At 33.1% G+C, this 14,208-nt stretch overlaps 1 protein-coding gene across 2 annotated transcripts; it reads left to right on the top strand.

Annotated features, from left to right (window-relative positions):
- Positions 1–1,352: 1,352 nt before the first annotated feature.
- On the top strand, positions 1,353–8,939 carry LOC131029298 (transcription factor MYB124). 2 transcript variants are annotated; one of them, XM_057959735.2, is made up of 12 exons: positions 1,353–1,716; positions 2,591–2,637; positions 4,959–5,015; positions 5,127–5,199; positions 5,483–5,538; positions 5,785–5,952; positions 6,047–6,312; positions 6,466–6,605; positions 7,086–7,246; positions 7,324–7,559; positions 7,678–7,814; positions 8,128–8,939. In XM_057959735.2, the coding sequence occupies exons 1-12, from the start codon at positions 1,621–1,623 to the stop codon at positions 8,245–8,247; spliced, it is 1,557 nt and encodes a 518-aa protein (XP_057815718.2). In that variant the 5' UTR covers positions 1,353–1,620; the 3' UTR covers positions 8,248–8,939. The 2 variants fall into 2 exon arrangements, with proteins under 2 accessions (XP_057815718.2, XP_057815717.2); XM_057959734.2 differs by having other exon boundaries at positions 1,393–1,716; positions 6,460–6,605.
- Positions 8,940–14,208: the final 5,269 nt, after the last annotated feature.

Genomic DNA, 14,208 nt, shown 5'->3' with positions numbered 1-14,208 from the left:
CATGATCTTGAAATTTTGGTCACACCCTTTAATAAATCAAGATCATTATCATCTCAATGATAATCTATATTTACTTATTATTTCAATGTTCCTTTACAATAATTTGAGAATTAATTATTTCTGATGATTTTTTATATTGAATTAAATTACAATAATATAAATCAAAATAGTTTTGTTTTCAAATATTTAAATTCCGTATTATTTAGGTATTTACAATGTAGATCTTGTCAATAACTCAAGTATCTTTTGACATAGATTGAATATAATTGTTCATGATTATATGTTTACAAATTATTGATATAAGATGAAAATAGTTTTAAAAATAATTTTTTTAAAAAATTGATTAAAAACTATCGTATAATTAATAGAATTGTAATAGTATACACAAACTCAACTCAATGATTATCATAATTATAATTCTTTAAACAATAACTTAATTTTTGTAATTTTGTTAAAATTTAAGATCATTTAACCATAAAATCATTTAACATTCTAATTCACATTCCTTCTCCATAACCTCTAGACAACTTCAACAAACTATTAACAACACATTAACAATGCATCAATCCTTAATATGAGAAAACAATTTAGAATAATAAAACCAATAGTAATAAAGTCTTTTTTTTTAAAACTAAATGATCCAAAAAAACCTCAAAACAACTAACAAGTAGCTAAACAAATAGACCACCCCAATCGTCAGTCAAAAATTTAAATAAATCCTTATAGTTTCCCCCACCACCACCACCACCACCACCACCAGTTCTCTTACATACACTTCTGATAAATATTTGATTAAAAAAAATCTTCCTCTTTCTCCCAATGGGTCACCACATATACAATGTATTCCATTCTATAATCTAGGCCTAGTTACTCCAAAAGTGACCTGGCGTAATGTGCAACAAATTGGTTCCATTTCAAATTGCCTTAATTTTAGGGGAGTCATAATTGACATATAGAAAAGAACAAAAGAGAAAAAACTTTATATGTTCACAAAGCAAATTCCCGTGTTAGATGATGCTCATGTCAGAAGAACGATCAAATTCAAAACCACCTTTAATGGGCCTCTTTCACTTTGAGGCGATGTAACAGTGAAAGTTGATATAGTTACTAAGGATTAAGGATAAAGGAATTGTAGGACCCATACTTTAATCTGCATTCTATTATTAAAATGTGGTTCTGAAAGCCCACCTTTAAGGAGACAAGATTCAAACAAAGGCATAAAGAGCCTTGTAGAAAGTAACAAATCTAATAATAACATAGCAGACTACTGTAAATCGTCACGTGAACGTCATGAGTCCCCAGGAAGATTTATCTGTCCGAATGAAAAGTATGATGGAGCTGAATGCAAGGATTTATTGTTTTTACTATCAAATTGACAGGCATATTAAAGGAACCTACAGTTAGGTCTTTGGTCATTGTAAGTGTATTTTGAACCAATACATTTGGCGCTCTTCACACCCATCTCAACATACATAAATTTGTATATACTCATACATGCATATTTGATATAAGTCTCTAGATTCTGCCAATATTACATGGTCAATAGATTTGGATGAGATTGTTTCTCCAGATATCTAGGATGTTGTAAGATTGTGAATGAATTAGGAAGTGGACGTATGAATGAAGTATGAAATGATGAATTCTTCTATTCACTCAGAGTTCCATGGGAATCCCGACAAGGCCAGAGACAGACATTTTGTTACGTGGTCTGAAGAGGTACTTGTTTCTGCAATTGCAGTGGATATTTGTATTTAAGTGTTCATATTGGGGTTTTTCTCTGTTTCACTGCAATAACTACAGCCATGGGAATTTGTTTGGATTGCGTGTTTGTTTGAATGCAATTGCAATGTTCATTGGAATTTTATGGGTTCATATGATATTGGGTTTTATATTGTTTGAGTGCGAATGTTTATAAGTAATTTTTGCAGTGGGCAAATGGGTTATTGTTGGTTTCAGTTTATGGATTTGTTTTTTTATGGTTGTTAGTTTGAGTTTATGGATTTTGAAGTTATTGGGTTTATCATCTGAAAGGTTGTCAGATTATGCAATTGCAATATCAAAAGAAATTTATGTAATTCTGTTGAGCTTGAATTTTGTTTGAATGCAATTGCAATGCCCATTGAATGAGTGTGAATGTCTGGAACTGATTTCTGCAGTGGATGAATGGGTTATTATTGGTTTGAGTTTATGGATTAGTTTGAAAAGGTGGATTGTTGTTGGTTTCAGTTTACTGATTAGATTTGAAAGGTGGGTTATCATTTGTTTGAGCTTATGGATTACTTTTTGAAGGATTTGGACTTATGGGATTATGCAATTGGAAGATCCATAGAACTTTCTGTGTTCATACTGGGTTTTGTATTTGTTTGAGTGCAATTACAATACCCATTGAAATATAAAGAGTTCTATATGATATCAGTCGTCTATTGATTTGGTGTGAAAATCTAGAATTGATTTCTGTTATGGAGGAATTGGGTTATTGTTGGCTTAAGTTTATTGTCTGGGTTTTAAATGTTTTGGGCTGCAACTACAATATCCATTGAAAAAACTGTATTTACCATTTAATATTTTGGATTTATGGATGCTTGTACAGGAAGATAATATACTTCGGGAGCAGGTCAGGATTCATGGAACTGAGAGGTACATTATCTTACTAGTGGTTGAATTTCGATATGAATTGAATTCAGGAAGATCAGTTATCTTGATCGGAAGATGAAAGATCCGTTTACTTAGTAGTTTGCTAAGATTGGTATGACTAGGCAGCTGTAAGAACTTTTTTTATGATGGTCATAGATGGTTAGTGTGATATCACAACCAGTTTCCAAATCCATGGTTAAAGCAGATAATTATTGTTCCTTATAGATAGTTCCATATTGCTTCTTTGGATGGATGATAGAGATTGTTTTGGCATGTTAGCAATCAATTACTTTTGAAAAATTAGTTTGAGAGTGATCTTTCTCAAAAGGCAAATATGACATTGGTAGGTTGATTCGTTCCAGAGTTCTATTTAACTATCTCTGTAATCCAACTTCCTAAATATGTTGCTCTGTCTATTTAGACTTTGGAGTGGTTGCTATAGTCCGATGATGTCATTAAATACCTTGTATTTGATGTGTGATATTGTACATAAGGTATTTCAGGAGGTTTTTCTGTTTGCCTTATACTGCATTTTTTGTCACACACACAGCTTCCTTTTCTTTCCTGTGGCCAGACGTTCTTTGAAATAGTTCTAATCTTTCTGATGTCAAACTCATTTTTCTCATTGAAAGCTTCTCTCTTCCTTTGGGTTTTTTGGCATGGCTAATTATTGGATTTTCCAGTGGTTTTTATGCTCATCATGCTTTTTTTTGTAAAACAAAAAGCTATTTAATAATATTATAGCTGAATTTATGTACAGAGGAATTATATTAATCTTGAAAGCAACCTTAGTGATGGATCTGGATAAACGGAATCACCATCTCTCAAAGACATGATTCTGTAGCAAATATTATTATAATATGCATGAGAAAACATGTTGCTGCAGAAAGAATCAGGGGAGATACCTTAAGAATCAGACCAGCACGGTTACACAGATCGTAACTCTGAGACTAAAGAGTCAACATGCTATTACTGCCAGTAGGAAAAGGTCAGCATAGTAGAGCAGAATGTAATATCCAAATACAAAAGCCAAATAAAAAGGATATCCATGATACATATAATAGAGCCAACTGTTAGCCAAGAACAGTATATTCATGTTCTGGCCTAGTTGCTGGGGATTGAACTGGCTTTAACCAGCTGCTTCCATTAGGCCCTTCAAATTAGTTCTTCACTTGCTGATGGTTATCATATGTTTCTAGTTAAAAGTCTTGATCAAGAATGTTCAGCCAAATTTAGATTATTTGAATTTTCTCTTATAAAAAAAAACAGTTAGTGGGAAGGTATATATAGCTTATTGGGGAAAAGATATATAATATGAGATTTAAAAGTGTTTAATAAATACATTGTCATTTCACCATATGATGATTTGCTTTCCGTTTCAACTACTGGAGACAATGGACAGATATGCATCAAACCAGGGAATTCAGGTTAAGGAGTTCCATATTCCACAATTAATTGACTGCATTGGTGCTTGAGATACAATTTCTTATGGATGGTAGGATATGAATCAGGATCATAGGAGTTGACCATGCATATAGTATCACCGGTACGCTGACCGATAGATAGCTAGTTACCCAGGGCAGAAGGATCTTGGTTTGGAATAGAAGATTATGTGTGCATTACAAATATACTTACTGCCTAATCCCGAAGTTCACAAATAAGTTGGGGATCCAACTGCACTGTTTACTGAGATTAGAATTTGATCTGCTTTCTTGGTGCTCACTAGCCAAAAAAAAAAAAATCTTATCATTATACTATCTGAAATTTTAGGGATGAAGTTATGAAATTAATTGTTAACATTATTTTCTTTCCAACCGATGAAGTTTGGTGTCTAGAACCTACAGCATTGGGACATTTCCGAAAGTATGTTTTTGCCCTTAATTCTCTATCATTGTCAAGGAACAGGGTCAAATCTGAAAGGTTGTTATCATTTGAAATGTGTTTGATTGATGTCTGCTTATTTATCTGTGTGCTTCTGTATCACATACTTGTTTCAAAGTGTTTTGTCAAAGGTTTTCCTTTTTATCTGACTCAGCTTCTTGTTTGATTTCAAGGCTATTATAGTTTTTCCTAGACATTTAAGTGTTTCCATTTCCTCACTACCAGTCTATTGCAACAGTATTGCCAAATTTGTTTACAATCTATTATGAAGTCCCCCGTTATGATAATGTATGTTTTTACATGAAGTCTGCCATTTCTGATCCACTTAATTATGAAAAATATCTCTTATCTGTCTTTCTACATGTTTATTTCAATCATTGTGGTTTGAAGCACAGTAATGCATGATAAATACTCAAAATATAATGCTTTTTTTGTGAATATAGGTGGTCTGTCATTGCATCTCACTTAGGAAATAAAACAGGCAGACAATGTAGGAGAAGGTAAGGATTGTGAAGTCTAGTCAAATGCCACTTTGAATATCAATCATTTTCAGCCTAGTTAATGAGGAACTTTGATGCAAATGATGATCAGCTGAAGTTGCTTAATTGCAGGTGGAACACATACTTGAGTACACCTTATAAAAAAGGTGGGTGGTCACCAGAAGAGGACAACATCTTGTTTGAGGTAAACTTAAAGTAACCAATAAAGTTTTATTTAGAGTAGCGAGTTGCACATTAGAGTAGCGAGTTGCACATTAGAGTAGCAAGTTGCACACTGTTTACTCATAGCTCTGTGGAAGGAAGAACTCTCTGAATGCCATCAAATGCTCTCAAAGTCAAGCCTTTTAGATCAACCATTAAGCCTGTAAACTTAGTATTCAAGCAAATTTTTAAAATTAATGAATATAATTTGTGTGTGGATCTAATAGTTCAGTCCTCATAGCATTATTATTGTTTTCTCAATGCAGGCACATAAAAAATTTGGCAATCGATGGACAGAGATTGCAAAAGTTGTTCAAGGCAGGTAGGCAGTAAATTTTCTCAAGATCATGATATCTAAATAGGATATACTAGCTTTAGGCAGGAATTACAATATCTAAATGTACATTAATACTTTATTTCACAATTGATATTGTAAAATCTTAACTATTTTTGCAAGAAATTTATTTTGTAATTTCTGTTCTCATCACTCTATGAGACGTGTTTCAAAATTTTAATGCATCAAGGTATTCTGTGCAACCAGAAGTTCATTTTTTTGTGACCTGAGCAGGACTGACAATGCCGTAAAAAACCGATTCAATGCATTGCATAGAAAACTAGAGAAAAGGAAATCATGCAAAGAGAACAATGATGATGTTAGTATCAATGTTAACAAAAGAGTTGCACTTGAAAGCAGTGTCGAAACATTGGACTCAACAATATTCTGCAAAAAGATGAGGTATGATTTCATGAGGTTGATACAGCATCAAAAATTGTGCATGGTCTTCTTTCCACATCTCACTTTCTCAATATCTACATGTGTGATGTTTCAGGAACCAATTTGTCAACTTTTCAGAAAAAATGACTCTTCAAAGAGAGGAGCGTGTAATAAGGACCAAAAATACTTTAGGAACATTTCAAGGAGATGCAGCCATCAAACCAGGAATCCAGGATGGAGAACCAGATTCTATATGCCAATCTAGAGTGCCTCTATCTGTTTTATCTCATGAGAACTTAACCAACTTGAGGCAATCAGCATTTCCAGCCCATTCAAGCCCTTATCATGCCTTTTCTGCAATTAAGAGGCCAATACATCAAGGTTTCTATATGGAATTAATGGCAGTCCCTATTATTCTATTTTACAAAGTATTATTTTTACAGTAGAGAACAAAACTATCAAACTTTGAATACTTTTACAAGCTGAATACCATCTTCTTCTGATCAAACTCATGTATGTTGTGTTTAGCTGCAGTTTCCAAGCTACAAGGCAACTTCCTGGAAAAGGATGACCCAAAACTTTCAGCTTTGACTCAACAAGCAGAACTTTTAGGCTCACTAGCTAAAAGGCGAATTGCAGAAACATCAAATCAAGAAACTGAAAATGCTTGGAAGGTAAAGTCAAGTGCAATTATTACATGTGGTTATACACAATCATTTTTTTAATGGGGGTTGCTGGGGAGATTTCCTGATAGAGGTTCACACTAGGTCATTTTGTTATCACATGTAAGATACCTTGATACATCTATAAAGCATAAACTTGCCTATTTTCTATAAAAGATTTCAAGTTTCAACATATTATAACGGTTGGGTATTGCACTTGCGAAAATTTCATAGTCAACTAAACTGAAACCTATCACAGGAAATAAATTAACAGAGCAACATAACAGAGTTTTGTGTCAAATGAAAATAACTTCATTCAACATTCAAATTTAATTTAAACAAAAACAAATCTTAATTTTTGGGCCTCTGCAAATGGCACAACAACAGAGCAACATGTTTTTATTGTTTTAGTTTGCATGTCTACATGTTCTTGATTTGGTTTAGAGCCTTCGACCAATCTTGGTATGAAATACTCTGCTTTTTATTGTTCAGGCCACAAATGGAATCTTAATTGAAGGAAAAGACAGTCTCTTGATTGCTGAAAATCAAAGGAAAGATCAAAGTCCAAATTTCAACCCAACGGCAAATGGTTCAACACCTTATTTGTCAAGTAAGGAGAAATACCAAAATGCAACCCATTTGCCTTCAAAGAGGTAATGGTAACAAAATTGTATTTTGATTATTTTAACTTTTCATTGCATCTTGGTCTCTAATAGAATGATGCTTTCAGGCTGCACATCCCTTCCTTGCCCAAACTGTGTGAACCATGCGAGAATGTTCCTGAGAAAAGTCCTGAATTTAGTGTTGGCTCAAATTTGGATGATACACCCAAATGCAATATACTTCAGACTGAAAGCTCTGATTTTGTCTGTGAGGATAAAAGTTTACAAACTTGCTCTACCAACACCGAAGGAAAGGAACAAGTCTCATCTAGCAGCGACGATTGCTCAACTGCAGTTCAATATGGTAGCTACGGGCTGAAAATTTCTTTAACATGTTCAGTTTATGCTTTGTGGTTGTCTGCAGAATTTACCCTTTCTGGGATTGATCATTTGATTTATCTAATTTAATTTTCCTGTCTTAGCGCTTTCATCTAAGACAACTGAAGAAAAAGATGAGAGAGTTGTTCCCATCACCTCGGAGTATTGCTCACCGACACAAGTAATTCCATACCTCCGGTCTTTTGTTGATGAGATTCCTAGTCCACATTTTTCAGAGAGTGTAAGTAAAAACATCCAACTCTGGTTAGTTGATATTTCAATTCTGAGAATAAAATTAAGTAAATCAACTAATGCAACACTCGTTGGTTCTTACTAAATACTACAATTTTTGATCTGCAAACTTGTATCACCTTTTAAGTTTAAAAATATAAATAGTAGAAGAGAACAGCATTGCATCAATATATGAAAGTAAATGACATAAAAGCTGAAGATTTATTGCCTTGTATCACCTTCATCTTCTCAGAAGTAAATTCTAATTATACATACATTGTAACTAATACATCTGATGGTTGACATGTTTTATGCATATACAGGAGAGACAGTTCATATTGAGTGTTCTTGATCCAGAATCTGAAATGCCATCCCTTGCTTACCGGTCACTGAGTCCAAGGTGTGCCCCATTATGCCGGATCTCACTATCTAACAGACTATAAATTTTGTTTCTATAATAGAAATGATTTACACCATATCGATATTACTTCCCAATGTATTCACCCATATATACATGTAGGTTTTGGTTTTTTTCTGTTTCACAAGGGATTGGTTGCTGTATTTTCAAAACCAGCATTTGTACAAAAGTGTGAGTGTACATGTTATAGTAGAAAGAAAAGGAAACCAAAGTTGGTCAGAGTTGGTTGCAGCTTGATTTATATTTTTTTGGTGTCACAGTACAATAAGTCAGGTGTGGGTCAAGAAGTATCATTCCTGTCATTCAGTTTATGGCAGTGGTCAGAGTTGGTTGCGGCTTGATTTATATTTTTTTGGTGTCACAGTCCAATAAGTCAGGTATGGGTCAAAAAGTATCATTCCTGTCATTCAGTTTATGGCAGCATTCAGTCTGTAATTATTTAATTTTGATTAATAAATATAGGATTGTCTGTAGTACTTCCTCTTTTGACCGGAAAGTTGGAAGCTTAACTTCTGTAGTTTGTGGACTGACTGTTTTGTGTGTCAGAATTACAGAAGAGAGAGAAACAGAGGTTATGTATTGTCGAATTATACGTGTCTTGAAGTCACAGCTCAATAAAGTAGTGTTTGTTTCAAGGTCTGTGTATGACATATTATTTATGTTGTATTCAATATGTAAGTGCTTGATCAATGAAAAGGAAAGTTGATTTTGTGTGTACTGTATGTCTCATTATTTGTGGATGTTATCCCTGCTTGTTAATTCTGTCAAAAAACAGAGGACTTTAATGGCGTGTATGCACAGACACCCATCCTTGCAATGTGATGTGATTGGAATTAAATGCTAAAATGGCACACAAGGTATATCTCGCCTTGATATCCTGTATTGACTCAAGAACATCTTTAGCAATGTAGTGTATTTCAAAAGGCAAATTTCAGATTTGGCATCACATTGCCATACAAGTTTCTAGTTTCTTAGCAGGAAAAATGGGATTCTTGAAACTTTTTTCTTATTCCAACTTAGTTTAGTATCTATTATTAATTAATTAATTTTCAAAAGAGAGCTGTTTCCTTAACAAGCTTTGAAATTTTGCATTGCCTAACAAGTTTTCCTGAAAATTATGCCAAATAGCACGTACACAATTCAAACACAGTAGAAACTACAAAAGAAAAGTTACTGTGCCCTTGAAGATCACAATGGAATTATCAATGATTATAGATGATATAGAATTTGATGGTTTAAACTGTGTAAGTCGCTATACCAAATTAAAGTTGTAAAATCTCTCATGGTGTTAAAAACAATTAAACACCTTAAGGTAACATTTGTTTTTGTTTACAATAGCATGCCAATCTTGTAGAAAAGATAAGGCTCATTGTTATCACATGAGCTGAATATAAACTTGTATGAATGATGTTTAGAAATCCCATTTTAATGAACACCATGCAATGCACACCTCGTGGGGGCCTTTGAGCCTTGAGGCATGTCATGTTATCATTTGCGAAAGAGGGTATCTACGATTTTCCCACTAGATGACAAAGGACAATATCACCGCATCTTTTGTTTCGACATAAGCATCCACACATCAAATCGAGAAGTATACAGAAGATTCTATATGTGGTCTAGTAATTAAGAACATTTGATTTAGTTGCCGAACTTCAGCAATGCGGCTATTTTAAGAGTGGATTTATTATGAGTAGATGATTTCTGCGTGTCTCTTGAGATATTCTATCTAGCCTCTCGCAATTTTAGGAAACCTGAAAAAATAAGTCAAATAGCAGGAAATTTAAAGTGAATGGATGATTCTGTATAATGCAATGTAGGTAAATACGGATCAATAATAAAAGTACGTTAAACTTCACAAATTAATATGAATTTTGTCCATATCTCACTATTCTGTAGGTTCAAAACAGAATTACTTTCATCACCAAGAGTCATAGCCAATTACCGGTGCCATGGCTTGATGGCAAGTGCAGATCAGTTGAACCAAGTCGTACTCCAAAAGTTTAGTTACAAGTCAATAAATCCCTAAATTTTATGCTCTATTTTTTTGTTCTTTTTGTCTTTAGGATTGAAGTTGTCAAGGCTATGCTTCTTTACATCCAGGGAGACATACACATCAGAAATAATGTAAGAAATTACAGATGTTATCACGGAAATATTTCAGGAGAGATTCATATAAGAGACAGTACTCACATCATACAAATAGTTGGTCAGCATCTAAAACTAAATGGAATCAGCGGCAAGGATTCAAACTGTTCTTTATCCCTATAACATAGATTCGGACAAAGATTCAAGGAACTGCTGTAGGCTTCAGATACATCAATTACTTCTTCCAGGATGATGATGAATCCGAGGTGCCCGAGGATATTTTGAAATCAAATGCCCATTTTTTTTTGAAGGGGATAACCGATAAACACTTCTGACCTGGAGCTTTGAACCAGCGAGGAACTGCTGTAGGCTTCAGATACATCAATTACTTCTTGCAGGATGATGATGAATCTGAAGTGCCCAAGGATATTTTGAAATCAAATGCCCATTTTTTTTTAGGGGATAACCGATAAACACTTCTGACCTGGAGCTTTGAACCAGCGAGGTCACAAACAGGGGACCTCATATTCATTTAAACATTCAACAATAGCATTCCAATAGAGTTTGAACATTTATGACAAGAAGAACAACACCACAATTTAACCATCACACCATGCCAATACTAGCAAAATCAAATGCCCATTGTCAAAGCAATATAGATATCAACTTTTATATACAAGATAATAATGAGTCTGAGGTACCCTAACGTATTTCGAAATCAAATACACATACTCAGCATTGAGCAATGTCTGGACCTAAAGGTGACATTTTGATAATCAACCTTCTGGGTCCTTGTAAAGACTTTCCATTCTAAAATCAACTCATCTGAAAGTCCCTGACTTAGGTCCACCACCATGCAAATATTTCTGGGCACATACAAAGCATCTGCTTTGTTGACTTTCTTACAGATATTTTTCCAACAACGTTACCAATTTGCACTGTAGAACTTATCTGTAAGGAACGGAGGTTTAAACTTTGATAATGTCATCCAGATTGGGACTGAGGTAATATCGTATGGTAGCAGGTCAAAGTCTGCGTATTATTATTTTAAAAATAGTCTCTCTGCAAAACCAGGGATTGAAACTGAGGGGATATTGTATAGTAGCAGGTCAAAACTTGGGTATTAGTATGTAACCCCTTTGCAAAACCAGTGGCCACCCTTATAAATAAACATGCCAAAGTAAGTAATTGCAACAAAAAGTCCTCTCTGAGTAGCAAGGGTGCGTTAAAATTACCTATATACTGATCCTACATCCACCATATACGCTACATGCTAGTTTTCTATCAATCCCTTAATCTTCTAGTTTTATTCTAGGGTGTGATGCAGTGGTCTCAATGATAGAATCTTGACTCAGAAGAGATTAATGGCACCTGAATGATGTGACATTTGAGGACAATTCTAAGGCTAAGCTTTGCTCTATCCCTGTATAAGTAGTTTTCCAACATACTCAACATTTGAAAACTTCCACATTGATAGTTTATCTTAGTTCAATTCTTCAATTTACCAATTCTACTTGATCCAACTGCTTAGGCATGCACCCTTCCATAATTAAGCAAATTATATTAAATTCCAATGTAACTCTGTTACCGTGAAAGTTTTAAGACATTGTAGTCGAGGGTTACAATGGCTCTCGTGAAAAACTTCAGTAGTTAAAACTTAAAACAACAAAGAGCCAGTTCTATCTTTCCCCCTTAAGCGGCTGCGAATTATCCTCTGATTGGATGAGAGATGTTCCAAACATGGAAATATTATAATATAGAATTAAAAAGTAGTAAGACATAAAAGATAGGCATTACAAATATGGAAATATTATACTATAGAATTAAAAAATATTAAGACATAAAAGAGTAGGCATTATAAAACAAGAGACCCAAAGGTCAAGTTTTTGTTACAAGGAAAGTAGAGATGTAGGCGGAGCATCAGTTATTAGAGGGGAAGTAGAGATATGTAGATGGAGATAGAGAACTAGAGGAAGATTTGGAGAGAGAGGGGGCTAAGAAGAGATGTAAGAGATAAATGTATATAGAGGGAGAGATGAGATAGAGAGAATAAGACAGATAGAAATATAAAGATAGAGATAGGAAGTGAAGACAAAGGGCTAGGAAGAGATAAATATATATGAAGGGAGAGGAGACAAAGAGAATAAGAGTGGGCTAGAGAAATATAAAGATAAAGATAGGAAGCAAGGACAAAAGGCTAGGAAGAGATGCAAGATATATATATATATATATATATATATATATATATATATATATATATATATATATATATATATATATATAAGAGAGAGAGAGAATAAGAGTGGGTGAGAAATATAAAGATGGAGATAGGAAGTAATATGGAGAGGAGATGGAGATGCAAGAGTACAAATAAACTATTATATTAAAATTGAGCATAAATATAATTAAATTAATTTAAATAAATTATATTTTTTAAAATTTAAATTGTACTGCAAATAATTTTAATATCAAAATTAAAATTTAATGTTTATATTTAAAAATATAAGTAAAACTATACTTAAAAATAATTTTCATATTTTAATATTTTTTTGGTTATAATAGTTAAAATATTAATATTTTGTTGTGCAAATAAATATCAAATTTAATATTATTGAAAAAAGCACAATAATGTAAGTAAAAAAATGAAAAAACGTATTTGAAAACATAAAAAATTTAAAATATATATTAATATGAAATTATTAATGTCCAAGGGGTTGAGCTTAATTGGTTAAAACACTGGGTTCTCACTATGGAGACCCAAGTTCAATTTCCAATAGGGACATCTAAAATGAATTCTAAGTACTGCGGCTTCGGCCTATTACCTACCTAAATTTAAAAATAAAAAAAAAATGAAATTATTAATAAATGTACAATATTATTTAAAGAAAAGCACAATATTGTAAGTAAAAAATGGAAAAACTATTTGAAAATGTCAAAATTTTAAAAATATATTAAGGTGAAATCATTAATAAATATACAATATTTACTATTTAAAAAAAAACAAAAAAACTACATACATAAATTATATATGATGAAAAAATTCTTAAATAACTTGATTTTTTTAATAAATAAAATAATAAAATCTATTATCTCTCTAAATTTTTTAAATATTAAATAGATCTATTAAATTTTTTTTGTATTAAGTATCATAGAATCACAAAGCTCATTTTTGCTCATTTGAGCATCCACGTTACAAACTTATTACAAATACCAGCTCCTTTCAAGCAAACTTACTACAAATATTAGCTCCTTTTGAGCACCAAACTAGAAACAACAATTGGAAGACCAAGGGTCACAACTTAGAAATCCACTTTAAACAATGAGGCAAATACAACCAATGGAAGACCAAGACTCACAACTTAGAATTCTACACAAAGGTGTCCCTCATGGGAGTTGAACTTGGGTCTCCACATTGAGAACTCAATGCTTTAACCAACTAAGCTCAACCCCTTGGACGATCTATTAAAGTTAAGAAAAATACCTCAAATAAAAACATGAGTAAAAATTAATAATCAAAAGGAACAAACTACAAAAACAAGGTCAAATGATCAACAAAGAACAAGAAGTTACATAACCCTATCAACCAACACAAGCTGGTCCAACAAATTTGAATAATTCTTAGGTGATTGGTCCTTATTCCAAATATTCCAATCTTGCATATAATCAGAGGCCCATTTGGCCAAATAGTTTGCCATTGAATTCCACTCACGAGGAATATGAGAGAATACAACAAAATCTAAGGATCTACTCAATCTAAGGATCAGTTTGATAACCATGGCCAAATGCCAATTCACATCATCCACTCGTTGAGCCTTCAACAAATTCACCACCACTTGAGAATCAAATTCACAAACAATCCTTTGCCAACCCAAAGCACAAGCCCTTCCCAAAGCATACAAAA

Source organism: Cryptomeria japonica, chromosome 10, assembly GCF_030272615.1.
Source record: "Cryptomeria japonica chromosome 10, Sugi_1.0, whole genome shotgun sequence".
NCBI lineage: Eukaryota > Viridiplantae > Streptophyta > Pinopsida > Cupressales > Cupressaceae > Cryptomeria > Cryptomeria japonica.
The sequence above is the reverse complement of the archived record's forward strand: the minus strand, read 5'-3'. Positions and strand labels throughout refer to the sequence as shown.

Bases quoted from the DNA above. Each gene is read 5' to 3' on its own strand.
- LOC131029298 (XM_057959734.2), top strand. From the start codon at position 1,621: ATGAAGTATGAAATGATGAATTCTTCTATTCACTCAGAGTTCCATGGG. The intron at 5,016-5,126 runs GTAAGGATTGTG...GCTTAATTGCAG, and splicing joins GGCAGACAATGTAGGAGAAG to GTGGAACACATACTTGAGTA. The intron at 7,560-7,677 runs GTAGCTACGGGC...TTCCTGTCTTAG, and splicing joins CTCAACTGCAGTTCAATATG to CGCTTTCATCTAAGACAACT.